At 34.3% G+C, this 15,743-nt stretch overlaps 5 protein-coding genes across 5 annotated transcripts; 1 reads left to right on the forward strand and 4 right to left on the reverse strand.

Moving 5' to 3' along the window:
• The first annotated feature begins 4,932 nt into the window (after positions 1-4,932).
• LOC106451105 (homeobox-leucine zipper protein ATHB-22) lies at positions 4,933-6,409 on the forward strand. Its single transcript, XM_013892966.3, has 3 exons — positions 4,933-5,376; positions 5,514-5,878; positions 5,948-6,409. Exons 1-3 carry the CDS (start codon positions 5,277-5,279, stop codon positions 6,044-6,046), a joined length of 564 nt encoding a protein of 187 aa, XP_013748420.2. The 5' UTR covers positions 4,933-5,276; the 3' UTR covers positions 6,047-6,409.
• On the reverse strand, positions 6,244-7,601 carry LOC106451106 (60S ribosomal protein L24-1). The gene is made up of 5 exons (XM_013892967.3): positions 7,505-7,601; positions 7,052-7,127; positions 6,875-6,976; positions 6,638-6,786; positions 6,244-6,552 (listed from the first exon to the last, which is right to left on the reverse strand). Exons 1-5 carry the CDS (start codon positions 7,513-7,515, stop codon positions 6,402-6,404), a joined length of 489 nt encoding a protein of 162 aa, XP_013748421.1. The 5' UTR covers positions 7,516-7,601; the 3' UTR covers positions 6,244-6,401.
• A 1,691-nt stretch (positions 7,602-9,292) lies between these two features.
• LOC125609298 (sulfite exporter TauE/SafE family protein 4-like) lies at positions 9,293-12,093 on the reverse strand. The gene is made up of 9 exons (XM_048780594.1): positions 11,673-12,093; positions 11,280-11,439; positions 10,893-11,155; positions 10,770-10,821; positions 10,647-10,702; positions 10,471-10,557; positions 10,323-10,373; positions 9,829-10,162; positions 9,293-9,736 (listed from the first exon to the last, which is right to left on the reverse strand). The coding sequence occupies exons 1-9, from the start codon at positions 11,832-11,834 to the stop codon at positions 9,513-9,515; spliced, it is 1,389 nt and encodes a 462-aa protein (XP_048636551.1). The 5' UTR covers positions 11,835-12,093; the 3' UTR covers positions 9,293-9,512.
• Positions 12,094-13,164: 1,071 nt separating this feature from the next.
• On the reverse strand, positions 13,165-13,947 carry LOC106454700 (late embryogenesis abundant protein ECP63). Its single transcript, XM_022720257.2, has 2 exons — positions 13,858-13,947; positions 13,165-13,781 (listed from the first exon to the last, which is right to left on the reverse strand). Exon 2 carries the CDS (start codon positions 13,706-13,708, stop codon positions 13,457-13,459), a length of 252 nt encoding a protein of 83 aa, XP_022575978.2. The 5' UTR covers positions 13,709-13,781; positions 13,858-13,947; the 3' UTR covers positions 13,165-13,456.
• LOC125575136 (late embryogenesis abundant protein ECP63-like) lies at positions 13,854-15,166 on the reverse strand. Its single transcript, XM_048780595.1, has 3 exons — positions 14,403-15,166; positions 14,249-14,337; positions 13,854-13,947 (listed from the first exon to the last, which is right to left on the reverse strand). The coding sequence occupies exons 1-3, from the start codon at positions 15,129-15,131 to the stop codon at positions 13,854-13,856; spliced, it is 912 nt and encodes a 303-aa protein (XP_048636552.1). The 5' UTR covers positions 15,132-15,166.
• Between the last annotated feature and the right edge of the window lie 577 nt (positions 15,167-15,743).

Consider the following 15,743-nt stretch of genomic DNA (forward strand, 5'->3'; position numbering starts at 1 on the left):
GTTCTATATAGCTATAGGGTTTACATTTATCATTATGGTTTTTAGTTTTTACCATTTACTCACTCTATTTATTACCTTTTTCTAGCTCAATTAATTAGATCGTGACCATCTCCAATCCCAAAGGAACTGCAACATATTGAAATGAATCCAATAGATTTTTTTTTTGGAAAAATCTTTTTACATTAATAATTCAATAGGTTAACTCGCCTCATCTATGTAATCAGCCGTGTTACTCCTTTGTTCAATATAATCTTTTTGGTAAAATTGTTCAATATAATATATAAGCTACTTGTGTAAAAAAAGATTAACAATTCAATAGGGTTTACCATTTCATGAATCTACATTTGTTTTTATTTAAGCCTTTATACACCCCAAATCCATATGGAACTCAATGTTGGATTGACATTATAGTTTCATGTCTTTAAATTCTGATTTTGTCCGGATAAGCTAATAAAGAATTAAGTTTTCACATTTGAAATGCCATATAGTGTTAGTGGTTTGTTTTAGTGCTTTAATTTCTAGCTTGATCCAACAATATAAACTCTCGTAACGATCATGATAACTGTTAATATAGTGGTAAGAGCATCTCTTCCTCTATTTTCCTTTTCTCTCATAGAAGAACTCTAAAACAGAAATATGTTTCTCACCGATGTATAAATACATTTTTATTTTAAAATCTATTTTTTTTTATATATTTTTTTACAACTACGTACCTTTCAGTTGTGAAATTTGAAAATTATCCCTACTTACTTAACATCCTACTATATAAAAGGGACTAAATCCCTACTTTCTAAGCCTTGCCACATGGGCAAAATATTGTGAACCAATCAAGATGCCATGTCATCCGGACTTGAGTTTGAGTTTAAAAAAAAATAAGCTATTTTCGGAGCCCATTCGACCCATTTCGAAGCCTATTCCCGAGCCACTCTCTCATAAGCATAATCCCTTGTTCTAAACATCCTGTGTTAAATTTTTTTAAAACACTCATATCTTAGAAATAGTTTAGAAAATATCTTTATATAAATGTTTTTTTCTTGAATAATATTTAACTATAATTTTTTGTATCTTCTTAACTTTTATAATAAAAATATTGTTTTCAGATAGCAACAAAATATATATGAAAATTATCTTGTTTTTCAATTTTTGATAATTTTATTATATTATTTTAGAATCAATTATTTAATATTAATATAACATATAAATTTTATATGATTAAAATAAAATTCTTTTTAATTATATATAAAATTCATTAAGGGTATTGTTTTAATTAACACATTAGCGAATCAGTTAGAAATTAATAATAAATCAATAACCTATCTAAAAGTCTAAAACCTAATAAAATATGACAAATAAGAAAAACTAACTAAATTTTAATATAAAATAGAAATTTAATATTACTAAAATAAAATTTATTTTTTTAATATATATATAATATTAATTAAGGGTATTTTTTTAATTAATAAATTAGTGACTTAGCTAAAAATAAATAATAAATCAATGATTTAGCTAAAACCTAATAAAAACATGACAAATAAGCAAATTTACTAAAATTATGGATAATATGAAATATGATTGATTCTTTAATACAAAATTAAAATAAGAGTTTTGTTAAATCAAACATAAGTTTGTTGTATCGGTGTTACAAAAAAAAAACAATAATTAATAGTGTCGTAGGAATTATGTATTTTCCATTAGCGAATAAAATTGAAGCAGATTGTTGGAGGATATCTCAACGTATAGACGAGATTATGGAGATTGATATGGGAGTTGAAGTAACGGACACAACTGTTCCTCCGCAAAGAAACGCTCTTGCTAGACATCCTGGATAAAATGAAAGAGATATATATGAACTTGGCTTTGTGTTAATGGATGGTGACTTTCCAATGCTGTTTGGAGCAAGAGCCAATATACACGCACCAAATCACCACTGCAAGCGGAAGCTGAAGGTTTGCTATGGGCAATGCAAGTGATACTGAAGTTTGGACACAAAGAGATAGTCTTTCAATCAACTGTGAACAACTGGTTATACTCATTCAAAAGGAGGAAGATTGGCCTGCTTTGGACTCGGAGCTAGACGAAATACATGCTGTATCTAAATAATTTTCTGAACTTTCTATTGCTTATATTCTTAGATCTTTAAAATTCTGTACGAATAGCCTAGCAAAAGGTGTCCGATCACGCGCATCTCGATCAGCTTTTGTAAACCCTTTTGCACCAAGTTGGCTAGCCCCACAAGTTAGCATGAGGGTGCCAAAAAAGAGAATAAAGTTGAAAGTGAAACTAAATATTCCAATGAACAAATTTATCAGAAGTTCATATTTATGTGGATGTCTATATGGGACAAACAATTTTTTTTAGACAATTATAGAATGTAGTCACGAAAAATCAATCTTAAAATATATAATTAAAAAAAAACCATTTAAACAAATCATCAAAATTTTCAATATTACAGCAAATAAGAATATAAAGACCAACTATATTCTCTTCATGTATAATGTGTTGTGGTAAGATTCAAAAAAATTAACTTACTTTACAGTAAGGAAAATTTAGATTTTTAATTCCAAATTTACAGTAAAAACATAACATTTTATAAAACTAAACAATTGACATAATAGTATAAAAATATAAAAAAAAAATTAAAATACTATCCGCGCGTAGCGCGGACAAGGACCTAGTATTCATAAAAGTATAATATTATTTAAACTATATTTATTATATAAAGGGTACATTATACAAAAATAATGAAACAAAGTAGACATTATATATTATGTAAACAAAAAATTATGTCTCTATTTTGTATAAAGCATTTATATTTATCAACTAAGTATTTATTTTAGTTATAGTTATAAAAAGCTAAAAGCTTAAAGACTATTATAAAATAAAATAAAAAACTATGAATCTATAATAGATGTATAATATTTGCTGTTACATACATAAAAATATCAATTTATATTTTAGGAGAGAAAAATATACATGAATTCATATACATTCTTTTATTGTAGCATTTAGAATCAAAAATATCAATGGGTCGAAGATGCTATAAGAAAATTGTTTGCTTTCGGCTTTTGGCGATTTAACCACAAACCTACGAGTTTGGATCTAGTTTGTCACCGTATAATTCGTTCAAAGAACGTTAAACTGCTGAAATTATTTCTCTGATCTAGTAAAAACTCTTTTCAGCATGAATATCGATGAGCTCCCTAATAATACTGCAACGGCTGGGAAAATAAGTCATGACCTTTTCTATCAAAAACATCTTAGTCTTCTGATCTAGTCTTTCAAGAGGTGCGCATAGGTTCAGATAAGCTACATTTATCTATAGGAATACGGGAAATAGAGAGCGAGAGAGTATTAAAATGCCATCTACTTCCTCTAGCTTTGAAAAAAAAAAAGATATCAATATTGAGTCTACAGAACAATAATCTCATGAGTCATGAGCATAATTTAGTTACATATATTGCATGTTCAAAAGTTCTCGGCCTGTTTTCAAATCAAGCGCCTAAGTAGTTATCAAAGGGCCATGTATACCAATCAACAACTTGAGTTTTTCAAGCTGGACCAGCTCGACAACATTCCAGTCGCTCACAAAGATTAATTAGTTTGATAAAGACATTTGAAAATAAAAACACGTTGCATCAGTCTCTAATTTAACACCGGATCAGATATTTCAACATTACACAAAACTCGTAGATCGATGATACTATTTTCACAACCTAGTGAACTGTGCTCCGAATTTCTGTCAGTAATAGAATTGGACCTTTCTCAGCTCTGATCTTTCTGTTTTGAGTAGTAGCACTCCTGCAGCTTCACAGTGTTAAATAAAAGACTATAGGGGGCCACTTACACAAATACATATAAAGAGATGAAACTGGGAGGCTATGTATATTGATTGAGAGTAGGAGTTTGAATTGGTATTTGTCAGGTCCGATTTAGAGATTGATTAAGGTAGAGAGAGTGATAGACATGTGTACAAAAGTAGAATCTGGACCATTCTCTTTTCATCTATTTTCCCTCTATATGAAACTGTTCCTTTTCTCAACTCACTGACTTCTTTAATTTTTCATATACTAATATTCACATTAACTATTTTGTCGACATTATATCGACACTAACTATTGATCACCAATTACTTACTTTTTTCTACTTTTTTAAAAGGCTTTGAATACTCATTTTTCTATGTGATTTACCATACACGTATATGAAACACAAGTGTTAGTTTTTGTTTGTAATCCAAACACATTCTTATAAACGTCGCCAAAACTGAAGGTTATAAAATATAGAGTTTTAACTTAATTAAAGTCATCGATTCAATCCAATAATACCCCTTTAGCTTTTTTTTTTCTGAACACCAATACCCCTTTAGCTTTTTTTTTTCTGAACACCAATACCCCTTTAGCTATTATCTTAAAATCTGCAGTTGTTTCAGTACGATTCAGTTGGCATATTTTTTTTCTCATGTTTTGTTAGGGAGGAGACATGCACACGCAGAGAAACACATTTTTAGCATCTTTTGTGACAGATATCATGTGAAAATTCTAACAACATGTAAATTCTAACTACATGTAGTTTAGCAAAAAAAAAAACTTTTATATCATTATTGAAATAATTAATAAATATTAACACATATTTTAACCTTTTGATTTTAGGCATAACTTTTAGTTTTTTTTTACCGTCTACTAACCAATGTAATATACATGCGATTTTATCACCCAAAATGTCCATCAAATATTGCGATTTTGGTTTCTTAATTTTTCATTAAATTTAAAATATTTAGAATTACTCGTTGGCCCATAAAATATATCCAATAAACTATTTTATCACCCAAAATGTCAATCAAATATTGATAACTATATATGTTGTACGGCTCTGTCATCTACACTAACACTAACCACACTTTTGTTTCCTAACATGTACTTACTGCCATTAGTTGAATCCTATGTTTTTTTTTGTGTGTTAAAGCCTAAATGGAGAAAGTAGGAAACCATTCATTACTTAGCATATTTGATCTATCTCTTTACTTAACATTCAACAGTCAACAGTCAACACTCAACAGTGACTCAATTAATTACAAGAGGTTAAAATCAGAAGACCTAGGGGGCTTTTCAACAATATTTACTTACGCAAATACATGTAGTAACATGTCCATAAATATACACAACCTACACTCCAAGTTCCAGATCAAACCATAAGTTACTCATTTCTTTGCTTGGCTAAAACGTTGTCTCTTGGAACACATTGTTGTATGCAGAAATAGGCAAAAGAAAAAAAAAAGGAAAATGGAAGAAGACAATATGGAATGCTGGACCAGCCCCTTCATCAATGGCCAATCTTCTTCCAACTTCATCTATCCTTTCCATAGCTTTAACAATGTTTCAGGTAAAGAAACTAATGTGTGTGCTTGGTACTTAATTCATGAACTCAATGTGCAATAGTTATCACTATCTTAACCATATAGAAAACTATAGTACACTCCGGAATCAAATCCAAGAAAACAAATATTTTGTTTTCTTCAGGTACAATTTTGGAGACACAAGGAGGTCGACCTCTTCATGAACATTACTATGCAGCCCCTCCAGCAATGGTGGAGAGCAGTTATGGAGAAGCAAGCAACACCAACAATGGATATGAAACGAAGAAGAAGAAGATGACTAACGAGCAGCTGAAGTTACTAGAGATAAGTTTCCAAGAGGAGATGAAGCTAGACCCGGAGAGGAAGATGAAGCTGTCCAAAGAACTCGGGCTGCAACCTAGACAGATAGCGGTTTGGTTCCAGAACAGGAAAGCCAGGTGGAAGAACAAACAACTCGAGCATCTCTACGAATCATTAAGGCAAGAGTTTGATGTTATCTGTCAAGAAAAGAAGTTGCTACAAGAAGAGGTACGTTATTAATTTATCTTGTTATCTCAAGTGGCATTTACTTGACTTACTATCACTTTGTTTTAACAGCTTATACAACTGAAGGCAATGATAAGAGAGAATGGTGCAAGCAACAACAAGCAGCAAACGTGGGAAAATGCTTTATCAGCTCAGTTCCAACTCAACTAGATCTCAATAGAATCCATAATTGTTGCTTTGGTACGATGTCAGATCCTGTTTTAATTAAAGTTGCTTTCAAGAAAATAGTGTTTTATGTTCGTTCACACGCAAGACATTGCTATTGAAGAACATTAAAGCAATAGACAAGCCATGGACTGATCAGCAATGTCTTCCACATAGTTAAGATTCAAATAAAATGGGATAAGTAAACAAACAAAAAAATTCATAATCTGCATAAAAAACTTTTTTGAGTACAATATATCAGATAGGGGTGCAAGACTATAATAAAAACTTGTAACAAAACAAAAGTCAGAAACAATTAAAAAAAAGATAAGAGCAGAGAGATGAATGAGGGCTAATCTATTCAACGTCTGCCACCACCACCACCCAATTTAGCAGCCTTGGGTGCAGCAGTCTTGGGGATATTGGCCTTGATTTTTTGTTGCTTGGAAGCAAACTCGGCCTTCTTTGCCTTCTTCTCGTCCTTGGTCTTCTTGATTCTCTCCTTAATGTCACTGCAACAATCATCAAAACTAAATTTGAATCAAATCACACTTTTCAGTATTCAAAAGATTGATACAGCTTCCAAAGAAAACTAACCGTAGGGCAGCTTCCCTGGCTGCATCACGAACTTCAGGCTTCTCTGCACGCTTCTTCTGAATGACTTCCAAAGTAGCACCAACGATGGACCTTGAGTAAGGCTTCTTGGTTGCACGTCTCCTCTTCTTCACGGCCTCTTGAGCAGCGTCCTGTAAGACTAACAAAATTAGCACCACTTACACAGAACTAAAACTATATTAAAAAAAAAAAAAATCAGGAATAAGAGTTTGGTTTTACCTTCTTGTGCTGTTTACGGTACATAGTGGTCCATGCAAGCTTGGAAGGCTTCAACTTATTGTGAAAATAATGCTTACATTTAGAGTTGATGAACAAAAACACCTGAGATGAAATCATGAAGATAACAATAAGTATACAAAGAGACATTGAGCAAAACTGATGAAGTAAGAAAAGAACCTGAGAGTCGGATCTGATGAATCTGATACCCCTGCCTGGGTAAATCTTGTGGCCACTGAATCGGCAAAGCTCAGTCCTAAAACGTCAAAAAAAAACATAATCAAAGGGCTTAGAGAATGTGAATTTAACATGTCCCAATCAAAACCAAACAAAAAAACAGAACGCACATAAAGCTCTTTCATTTTGACAATGTTCGAAGTAATACTATGTCATGAAATCACATTGGATCATAAGGGCAATGAGTGCAAACAGAGAGACACGACTACGTCTAGTTATTACCGAACACTAACCATGTCACGTACAGAAAAAAGTCAACTTGCAGACCATTTTGACAATACGATAAACAGAAGAATTAAACGTAAACTATCACTGAAGCAGAGATCATTAACAACAATGTAAGCACTATGAGCTGAGCAGTACGAAGAAACATAGGAGAGAGATGAGAGTGATTACTTGAGAACCATGGCTCCGCCGCCGGCTGAAACTTTTTTTTACACTGGAAGCCCTAAAAGTCTAGGTTTTAAGATAAACGATTTGTATTTAAGCAGATGAGTTTGTCTGAACCCTAGTTTTTTTAATGGGCCTCTTAGACCAATTTTAGCCCATATTATAAGGTCTTTAGTACGGTCAAGCCCACTTAAGAACATTTGCTGGCCTCCTGGATCCAAAATTCGATTTAAAAAAGATTAAGAACCCCTAAATGAGTATGTGGGATAATGATACAATGTGAATGTGATATGCAAGTGAGACTAAACCAAAATACAATAACCAAAGTAAACCACAATTAACCAGAGATTTATATGGTATCTATTTTCTAAATTCTAATACACGATATTTCAAAAGAAGTGGATAAGAAGATAACAACATATCTCAAGTTTGTGTTCAAACTTGATCCCATCAACTAGATTTTGACCGGCGCTTTTTTTTTTCAATTGACAAATATTAAATAAATATTATATTTTAATATATTTATGTTTTATTTTATAAAAGACTTAAAGATTTTATCTTTATTTATCGTATTTCATTTTAAATGGCTATTTATATTTTAAAAATTTTATTTTATTTTTTTAATGAATTAAGTTGATATAACTCTGATAAATTAATTTCATTATGTGGTTAATATTTTAAAAAAAAACTTATATACTTTTAATAAAGATTTATACTTTTCAATGAAAAAAATTAATTTTTTTATGAATGCTTAAATTATATTAAGAAAAGAAAAAAATAATAATTAAGAATAGTTGAAAAAAAATATTTGAATTTGGACTCAATGGCCTAAAGAAAAAAAAAAGTGAGAATTGGATATGATTTCTTAATCGGTCCAAATGGCCCAAGAGAAATCTGATGTGGGCTGGATAAAAAAAACGACCCAATATAGATGTGTTATTAATATTACTTGATTGCTCTTAATAAAACATACAATATTAGTAAAGAAAAGAGTAGACTAAGGTAAAAAGGACAATAAGATCCGGCTTTAATAGTATAGATGTTTTTATATCAACTTTAAAACTATCCCAGCTATAATAGATACTGAACAACTAGCAACTCAATTATTTCTCCAGTACTAATCGGTAGTATTAATTAGGTTTTAACAAGAAGAAAAAAGTAGGCATCCTACATTTTGTCTAATAGAATCAAATTCTTAAGAGGGTTGGTTGGGCCAGGGATGAGGGATCTCAATTCCATTATTTTCTTGTTTTTTGAAATAGACGTTTAACTACGAACTACTAGCTCGCAATATCACAACAGTAGACTTAAATTAGGAAAAGAAAATCAAAGATCAACATAATATAATATCCATGTGGTGTTTGGACCAAAAGAGTATGCATCATCAATCTACTGCAAAATCTCTCTGATTCGTGTGGTAGTTGGCCAAAAAAAAATGCTGGAACCACAACAATTATTGTGGCCGTACTCTGGATATGCAAAGTGCAGAGATCTCTTCACCCAAAACGTTTGAAATCACACAGAAATCATGTGGTGAGGATGAGATTTGTTTTAAAATGTCTTTTTCTCAGTCAACTGTCTGAAGATGATGCCAAACATCAAGTGTCAACAACCTTACCAAGAGTCCAAATCTGTTGCCTTCTCCGATTGGGAAACAACCAAATCATGTTCTGTTTTCTTGCTCTACTTTCATTGCACATGTGAGACTGGAGAGCCTTTTTTGTCTTTCTGGCAAGCATCCAAATATGCAATAATACAACGTTTGGTAGAAAAAAAAAAAGAAAATGCTAACACTTTCAAGTTTGATATAATCTTTATTTTTCTGAAGAAGGTCCAACTGATGCATTGGCCAAGATCAGATTTCACAAATGACTTGGGTTACAAGCAAACCCCACTCAACAGTACAATCTAATTTCATAACTTAAAACAATGATAATGTTGGACAACCGAAATTATCCAATAAATCAAAAGAAAACACTTTGTTCAAATATTCTTTAAACAAATTGAGGATGATTCACTGACTGCTGCAGAATCCTAAGAATCCCATGAACTCATGGTTATGTATCATCTTAATGCTATTCTCTATACCAATCACTCCCATTGTGAGAGCACTGGCACATATGACTCCTGAGAGGACAAAGACGATGATGGAAGCTCTTCTGAGGATGGCCACCAGCTTTCTTATAAAGAACTGTCCCCAAAAACCGGCAAGGATCGATACCGACATCAAGTACAATGCTGCAAATGTAAAAAGAGACCCATCAGTTTCCTTTGTTTTTCCCTTATTCTAAACGTTTTCCTCATGTTGTGTGATTCTAAAGAGATCTTACCGTATGGGATTGGGAACCTCTTGAGGAGATAGAACTCAACTACTGATAAGGACGACGAAAACATCATCACAAATGTAGCTGTCGCGCTAGCAACCTGTGGAATGACTCCAATCTCAAGAAGCAATGGACCGAGAACAAACCCACCACCGGATCCAAGAAGACCACCTACAACTCCTCCAACGAGTCCACATAGAGCACAGAAGATAAGACTAAGAGGAGTCCACTCTATTGTAGCCTCACAGATTGATTCAGTGTTTCCACTTCTTAGCCTCTTCTTGTTCTCTCTATACAATCTCACTGCTTCAAATCCATACACCCCCAGAGCCACAGGGAACTAAAAAAAAAACCGAAAACATGGTTCAAAAAATTTGGAGACCTAGCTAAATGCCTGAGGATAAAGGTGTAACGACTTGATTCGATATTTAAGCGTAAGTAGCACGCTGTTCTCGAGAGAGTATGAGACGGGTGTTACAAAAAGGAACATAATATGTTACCTGTAAGATGAAAAGCACCCAATAGATTGTGCTGCAAACCTTGATTTCATTCTGTTGTGTTACAATCCAGAGAGAGTTAGACTAATCAGAACTCATCAACATCAATATTGAATAACCAAAAAGCTAAAACAAGAAGGAGATGACTTGCCTTGATAACTTGGATGAGCAAGAAAGCAGACCACAGAGTGACTAAAAGCAGAAGCCGTTTCCACTTGAGGTTAGACCTTATTATTTCCTGTAAGCAAAACAAAAAAAAACGTGATTAGTTCTTGAATCTTTTATACTAGTCTTGAAGCAACATTAAGTAGCTAATATCATGCTTACCAGTTCTGACTTCTCTTCTCTTGGATAAAGAGGCTCATACTCTGTGTCTATCAAAACTGCACAAAAAAGAAAGTTAGAGATAATGTGTTGTAATCAGAATCATAAGTGTGAGGCTTTACTTACGTTCTCCCCTGGAGTTAACCGTGGAGCCTTGGTGCTGTTTGGCTATTTCATTCTGTTTTAAACACACATAAACACAGTCAGTGATCATCCCACATAGAAACAAGAAAACGAGACCTATAATACCTTCAACAAAGTCTCCTCCTTCCACATCTCAATCCCTTTAAAAAAAGATCTCGAAGAAGTACCAACGAATAGAATGATGATGAGAACGGTGATGAGCCAGTAAGGGAATACAACACTCAGAGAAACACCAACAGTGATTCCCAGAAGAAGCATAGGTTGAAAGAGGAGCGCAAGATCATAGTCCAAGATCGGTACTTCCTTTGTCGGATGACGTACTCTCACATTGTACCAAACCGATGACGCTGATGCCCCCATTATCATACCTTTATCACACACACACACATGACACAACATCAACATTAACTAAACCTATTATTAATGATATATCATTATAATCTCTTACATTAACAAATGTAACATTATCATTTAATAAAAACTCTCTCTTACATTTAGAGATCGCAGCTGCAGATTTTGTATCGAACCCTAGAATGAGAGTGAGCATAGGAACGAATATTCCACCGCCTCCAACGCCACCAACGGTCCCACACGCAGATCCTAGAAACCCTATGAGAGTAGCCACCACAAGCCTCCAGCTAAACTTCAAATCCTACTTTTTCACAAAAAGTCAAAAAGTTATTATAGATTCTTCTTCTATGCTTTTTTGAGTGTACCGTACGTAACAAAACAGAACACGTTCCCGTTTATTGTAATAAACAACACGTATCTGTTTTATTCAAAATGGGTTAGCTGTTATGGTCCTCACAACGTCATTAAAATTTAATAACACGACGAATATTCAGATGTTGAGAAGATAAAAAAAAGGATGAAAACTTTATTTACCGGCCAGACTTTCTCGGTGGCAGAGAGCGGAGAGGAGGAGGAGGAGAGATGAGGATTAGGGTTTGTATCTCCGACGTAAGAAACCGAGAATACGGCGACGGAGAAACCCACGAGGAGGTATACGAGGAACCCTCCGGTGCCTCTTTTCAACGACAATCCCATCTTTAAACCCTAGATAACCGTCAAACTCGTTGTGTTCTGTCGGAAAACGCTAAATGAAAATGAAAATTTGGAGAGAAAAATGATTTTTTGGTGGTTTTGTATCTGGTGGTGGTGAAGCAGAGGAGAAGCGGCTTATAAAAGGCAGAGTATGAGAGGTTAAGACGAGAGATAGAGAGAGTTTTATAATCAACTATGCTCTTGCGTATGTTGTAGCGATACTATCTTTTGTATAAGCCTTACACGTGGAAGGTTGTATGTGGTTTTTTCGAAATTTGGTTTTGATTCTCTATTTAATTTTTTTGACGATGTAATCTTGCCTTGTTTTTATCCATACATATATTTCAAAGAAGTCGACAAAATAAATAAGATAAGTTCAAAGAATAACAAATATATAGAAAGTAATTTTAGAGAAAATAGGAAAAAAATATACGAATAATTATAAACAATGTATCAAAACAAAGAAGATTTTCTTCCTTTTTTGTTTACTCAAAAATACTTTAATGTCTATTTGACCTAGAATGTTTTTCCTTAAACATTAGGATGGTACAATCCGAAAATTAGTCCAGACTCTGTTAATCTTGAAAAAAAAGTATATTAATTTTGATGTTGTAAAATTTTAGGCCACATGCTTCTCTTGTTCTAAACCATACAAACAATTCTCTTTCATGGGATAAATAAAAAATATTCAATGCATTTATAACCGAGAATTTGATAAGTGATCAACCAAACACCAGTCTATAAATCTATTAAATTGTTTTTCTCTAACATTTTCATCCATTGTATGTATAGAATAAAACTATAAATCCAGTATACAACTGGACTTTTTTACAACTGGAATTTATAAAAACAAAGAAACCAATGAAATGAATGTTACCGGCTTGATGTATATGCATGCTCCATAAGCAGATAGAAAAGAAACAAAACAGACGTCAGTGACTGGTGATTGATCAACAAGATCAAGGGCTAATCAAAACCATGTGGCCGTGCCCACCTTCAGCAACAGGACAACCGTACCTTCATTGGCTCCACATATGTCTTTTTATGTAACACAATAATCAAAATGAATCAAGTGGTGGCAAATCGTCGAATCCAAAACAAAGATCTCATCTCGTCGTCAATATACCTCAAATCCCACAAATCTGTTAATAAGTAGTTTTGGACGTTCATAAATTCAAATGCACCGACTACTTTTGGTGCATATAGATCTGAAGTTGTTATTATACTACTGTTGTGGATTATAACTAACATACACATGAAACATTCTTTCCACGACAATATCCTGTACCAAAAAAAGCCTTTACTATTGTTAAATCTAGTATAGACGAGACAGATGTCACTGAGTAGTGGCGTGTTGTGATCTTATGTCCGGTTACGGTATCAAGAAATCTGTAACCCAAACTTTAAGGCAACCATTTGTTTGGTTAAGCTAAAAATAGAAAGACTATGTCGTAATTGTTGACTCGAGTTGTTCAACATGACAGCTAATCCTCTTAAAAGTCGTAACGAAAGATTCACTTCCATATCAGCAAACTATATTTGCTACATCATATCCATCCAAAACAAAGGCCCTAAAAGTATATTTTTAAAGGCCCGACACAGGCCCAAAAGCTGTTATTCCGAAACTAATAATCCATCCGTCCAACGTCGTTGAATGTTTGACCGGTCATCTGATCCGAAGCCTTCAGGGTAGCCGCCACCTTACCAGGTTTTGTATCTTCAACTTCGATTTCGTTGAATGTCGGACTGGTCATCCGATCAGACGCCTTCAGAGTAGCCGCTACCTTGCCAGGTTTTGTATCTTCAACTGTGACCTCAACCACCGTCCTCCCCGTGCTTCCACGATCACGTGTTTCCTCTACAATGTCTGACGGCATAGTCAGTTTGCTCTTTATAGCCTCTGTCACATTCCCTATTGCACCAAATATAGTCCCCTTCGCTTCATTTCCCCTATGACGTCAAAGATACAAACAATAAATTAACGTCAAAACATCAAATGAATGTCTCTTCCGTATACTATATTTACCTAACCGAATCTGAATCTTTTGTTTCGTGGGCTCTTTCAGCTGCTGAGTCAGCAGTCTCCTTGGTCTTTTGAGACCCCTCTCGTGCTTTGTCTTTTGCTAAAATGTAAATATCATATAATGAAAAGAAGATTTTACAAGAAAGATCTTATGTTTGAGCCATCTTGGCAAAAAAGAGAAAAACAAGATGGATCATTGAGATTGCAACCTACAAAAAATCTTATCTCAGCCACATCAACATGAGTGAATGAAAATGCTTACTACTTCTTCTTCTTGCTGATATAATGTTCCTCAAGTCCTTGTCAATGGCATAAAAGACAGATTCAGGAGAGATCGAAATCTGGTTATGCATTAGGTTATTTCTTTGTTTCCAATCTCATCTCCTCCATCTTTCGTCTAGCTTCTTCTTTGAGTTCTTTACCTTCCAATCTCATCTCCTCCATCTTTCGTCTAGCTTCTTCTCCAGCCTCCACCATTTTTTCCTAAAAGGGAAATAGTCCATCTTAACATGAAAAAACACAATGTAACGTCCCAAAAAAATCATTACCTTGGCACTATCTTTGGTCTCTACAGCTTTTTGTTTGGTTTCCTCTGTCTTCCCAGACAAGAAACCCATAGCTCTCTTCGCCGTATCAACTGCACTATCTTTAAACTCTCCAAGCTTACTCACTCCAGCATCTTTTCCTTCAGCCGCCTTCTCCACCGTGTAGTCCTTATACTCTCCGGCCTTGTCAGCCGTATAGTTGGCTGTCTCCTTGGCCTTCTCTGCCGTCTTATCCCTAGCTTCTACAGCCTTATCCACTGTGTAGACTTTGTATTCGCCCATTTTATCCACCGTCTTGTCCTTGGCTTCCTTCGCCTTATCAACCGTATAGTCTTTATACTCGCCCATCTTCTCTGCCGTCATATCTTTAGCCTCTCTTGCCTTCTCGGCCGTATGATCCGCCGTGTCTTTTGCCTTCTCAAGGGTTGCATCTTTGGCTCCAGCCGCTTTTTCTGAGGCTATTTGAGCTCCTTCTCTGGTCGACTCGGCGACGTCATGGCTTTTCCCGACAACAGCATCTCTCGCATGCTCATATGTTCCTTGGACGGCCCTGAACACTGATCCTATCACTCCTGGCCTCTCCTGCTCTGGTGGATGTTCAACTGTTCTCTCCGTTACCTTATACATCGTGACGTTATCGCAATGGTGTTTGTTAATGTCATGCAAGTCTTCAGCTGCTAGCCTCGCTGCAACTTCGGCTCTTTCCGTCTTTTGTTGTTTCTCCGACGCCATTACTTGAGAATTAGTAAAACTAGAGTTACGGGTTTGTGATATTTTCAAGGAAAAAAGTTTCTCAGCTACACGAAGTTTACTCTAATATGGTGGAAACCATTCAATTTATGAGAACGTATCAACAACTACACGATGTTTATGTTAATACATGCCACATATATGAAGTAAATGATTATATGATGCCAACATCACAATCAGGTTTAATTGATTTTATGTTAAGTTAATGGGGTCAATACGTAATTTATCAGAAAATCAAATTAAAACCAAAAATCAAACCCAATCTAAGGAATGAACCGACCCACCTAACCAGTTACCCGACCAAACATAAATCTAATTAGGGTTCGTCGTTTTGGTTTTGCTGCTCGAACAATAAAGGTACACTAGCCACTATAGGATTGAGATTATTACATTACAAGAAAGAGAATCACAGAAGTCGTGGACGTATAATCGGCGGCTACATGTGGTTAGAGTTTTCAATACAAATCGCTCAAAAACTCGTTATCTACATGAAAATCAAAATTTTCTCAGTCAAAAGCTTAAAATCATATATATTAGGTTATGGTTTATTGTAATCAAGTAAACTACATTAAACAACACATATAAACTGTGAAA

This window comes from Brassica napus, chromosome A5, assembly GCF_020379485.1.
Source record: "Brassica napus cultivar Da-Ae chromosome A5, Da-Ae, whole genome shotgun sequence".
Lineage (NCBI taxonomy): Eukaryota > Viridiplantae > Streptophyta > Magnoliopsida > Brassicales > Brassicaceae > Brassica > Brassica napus.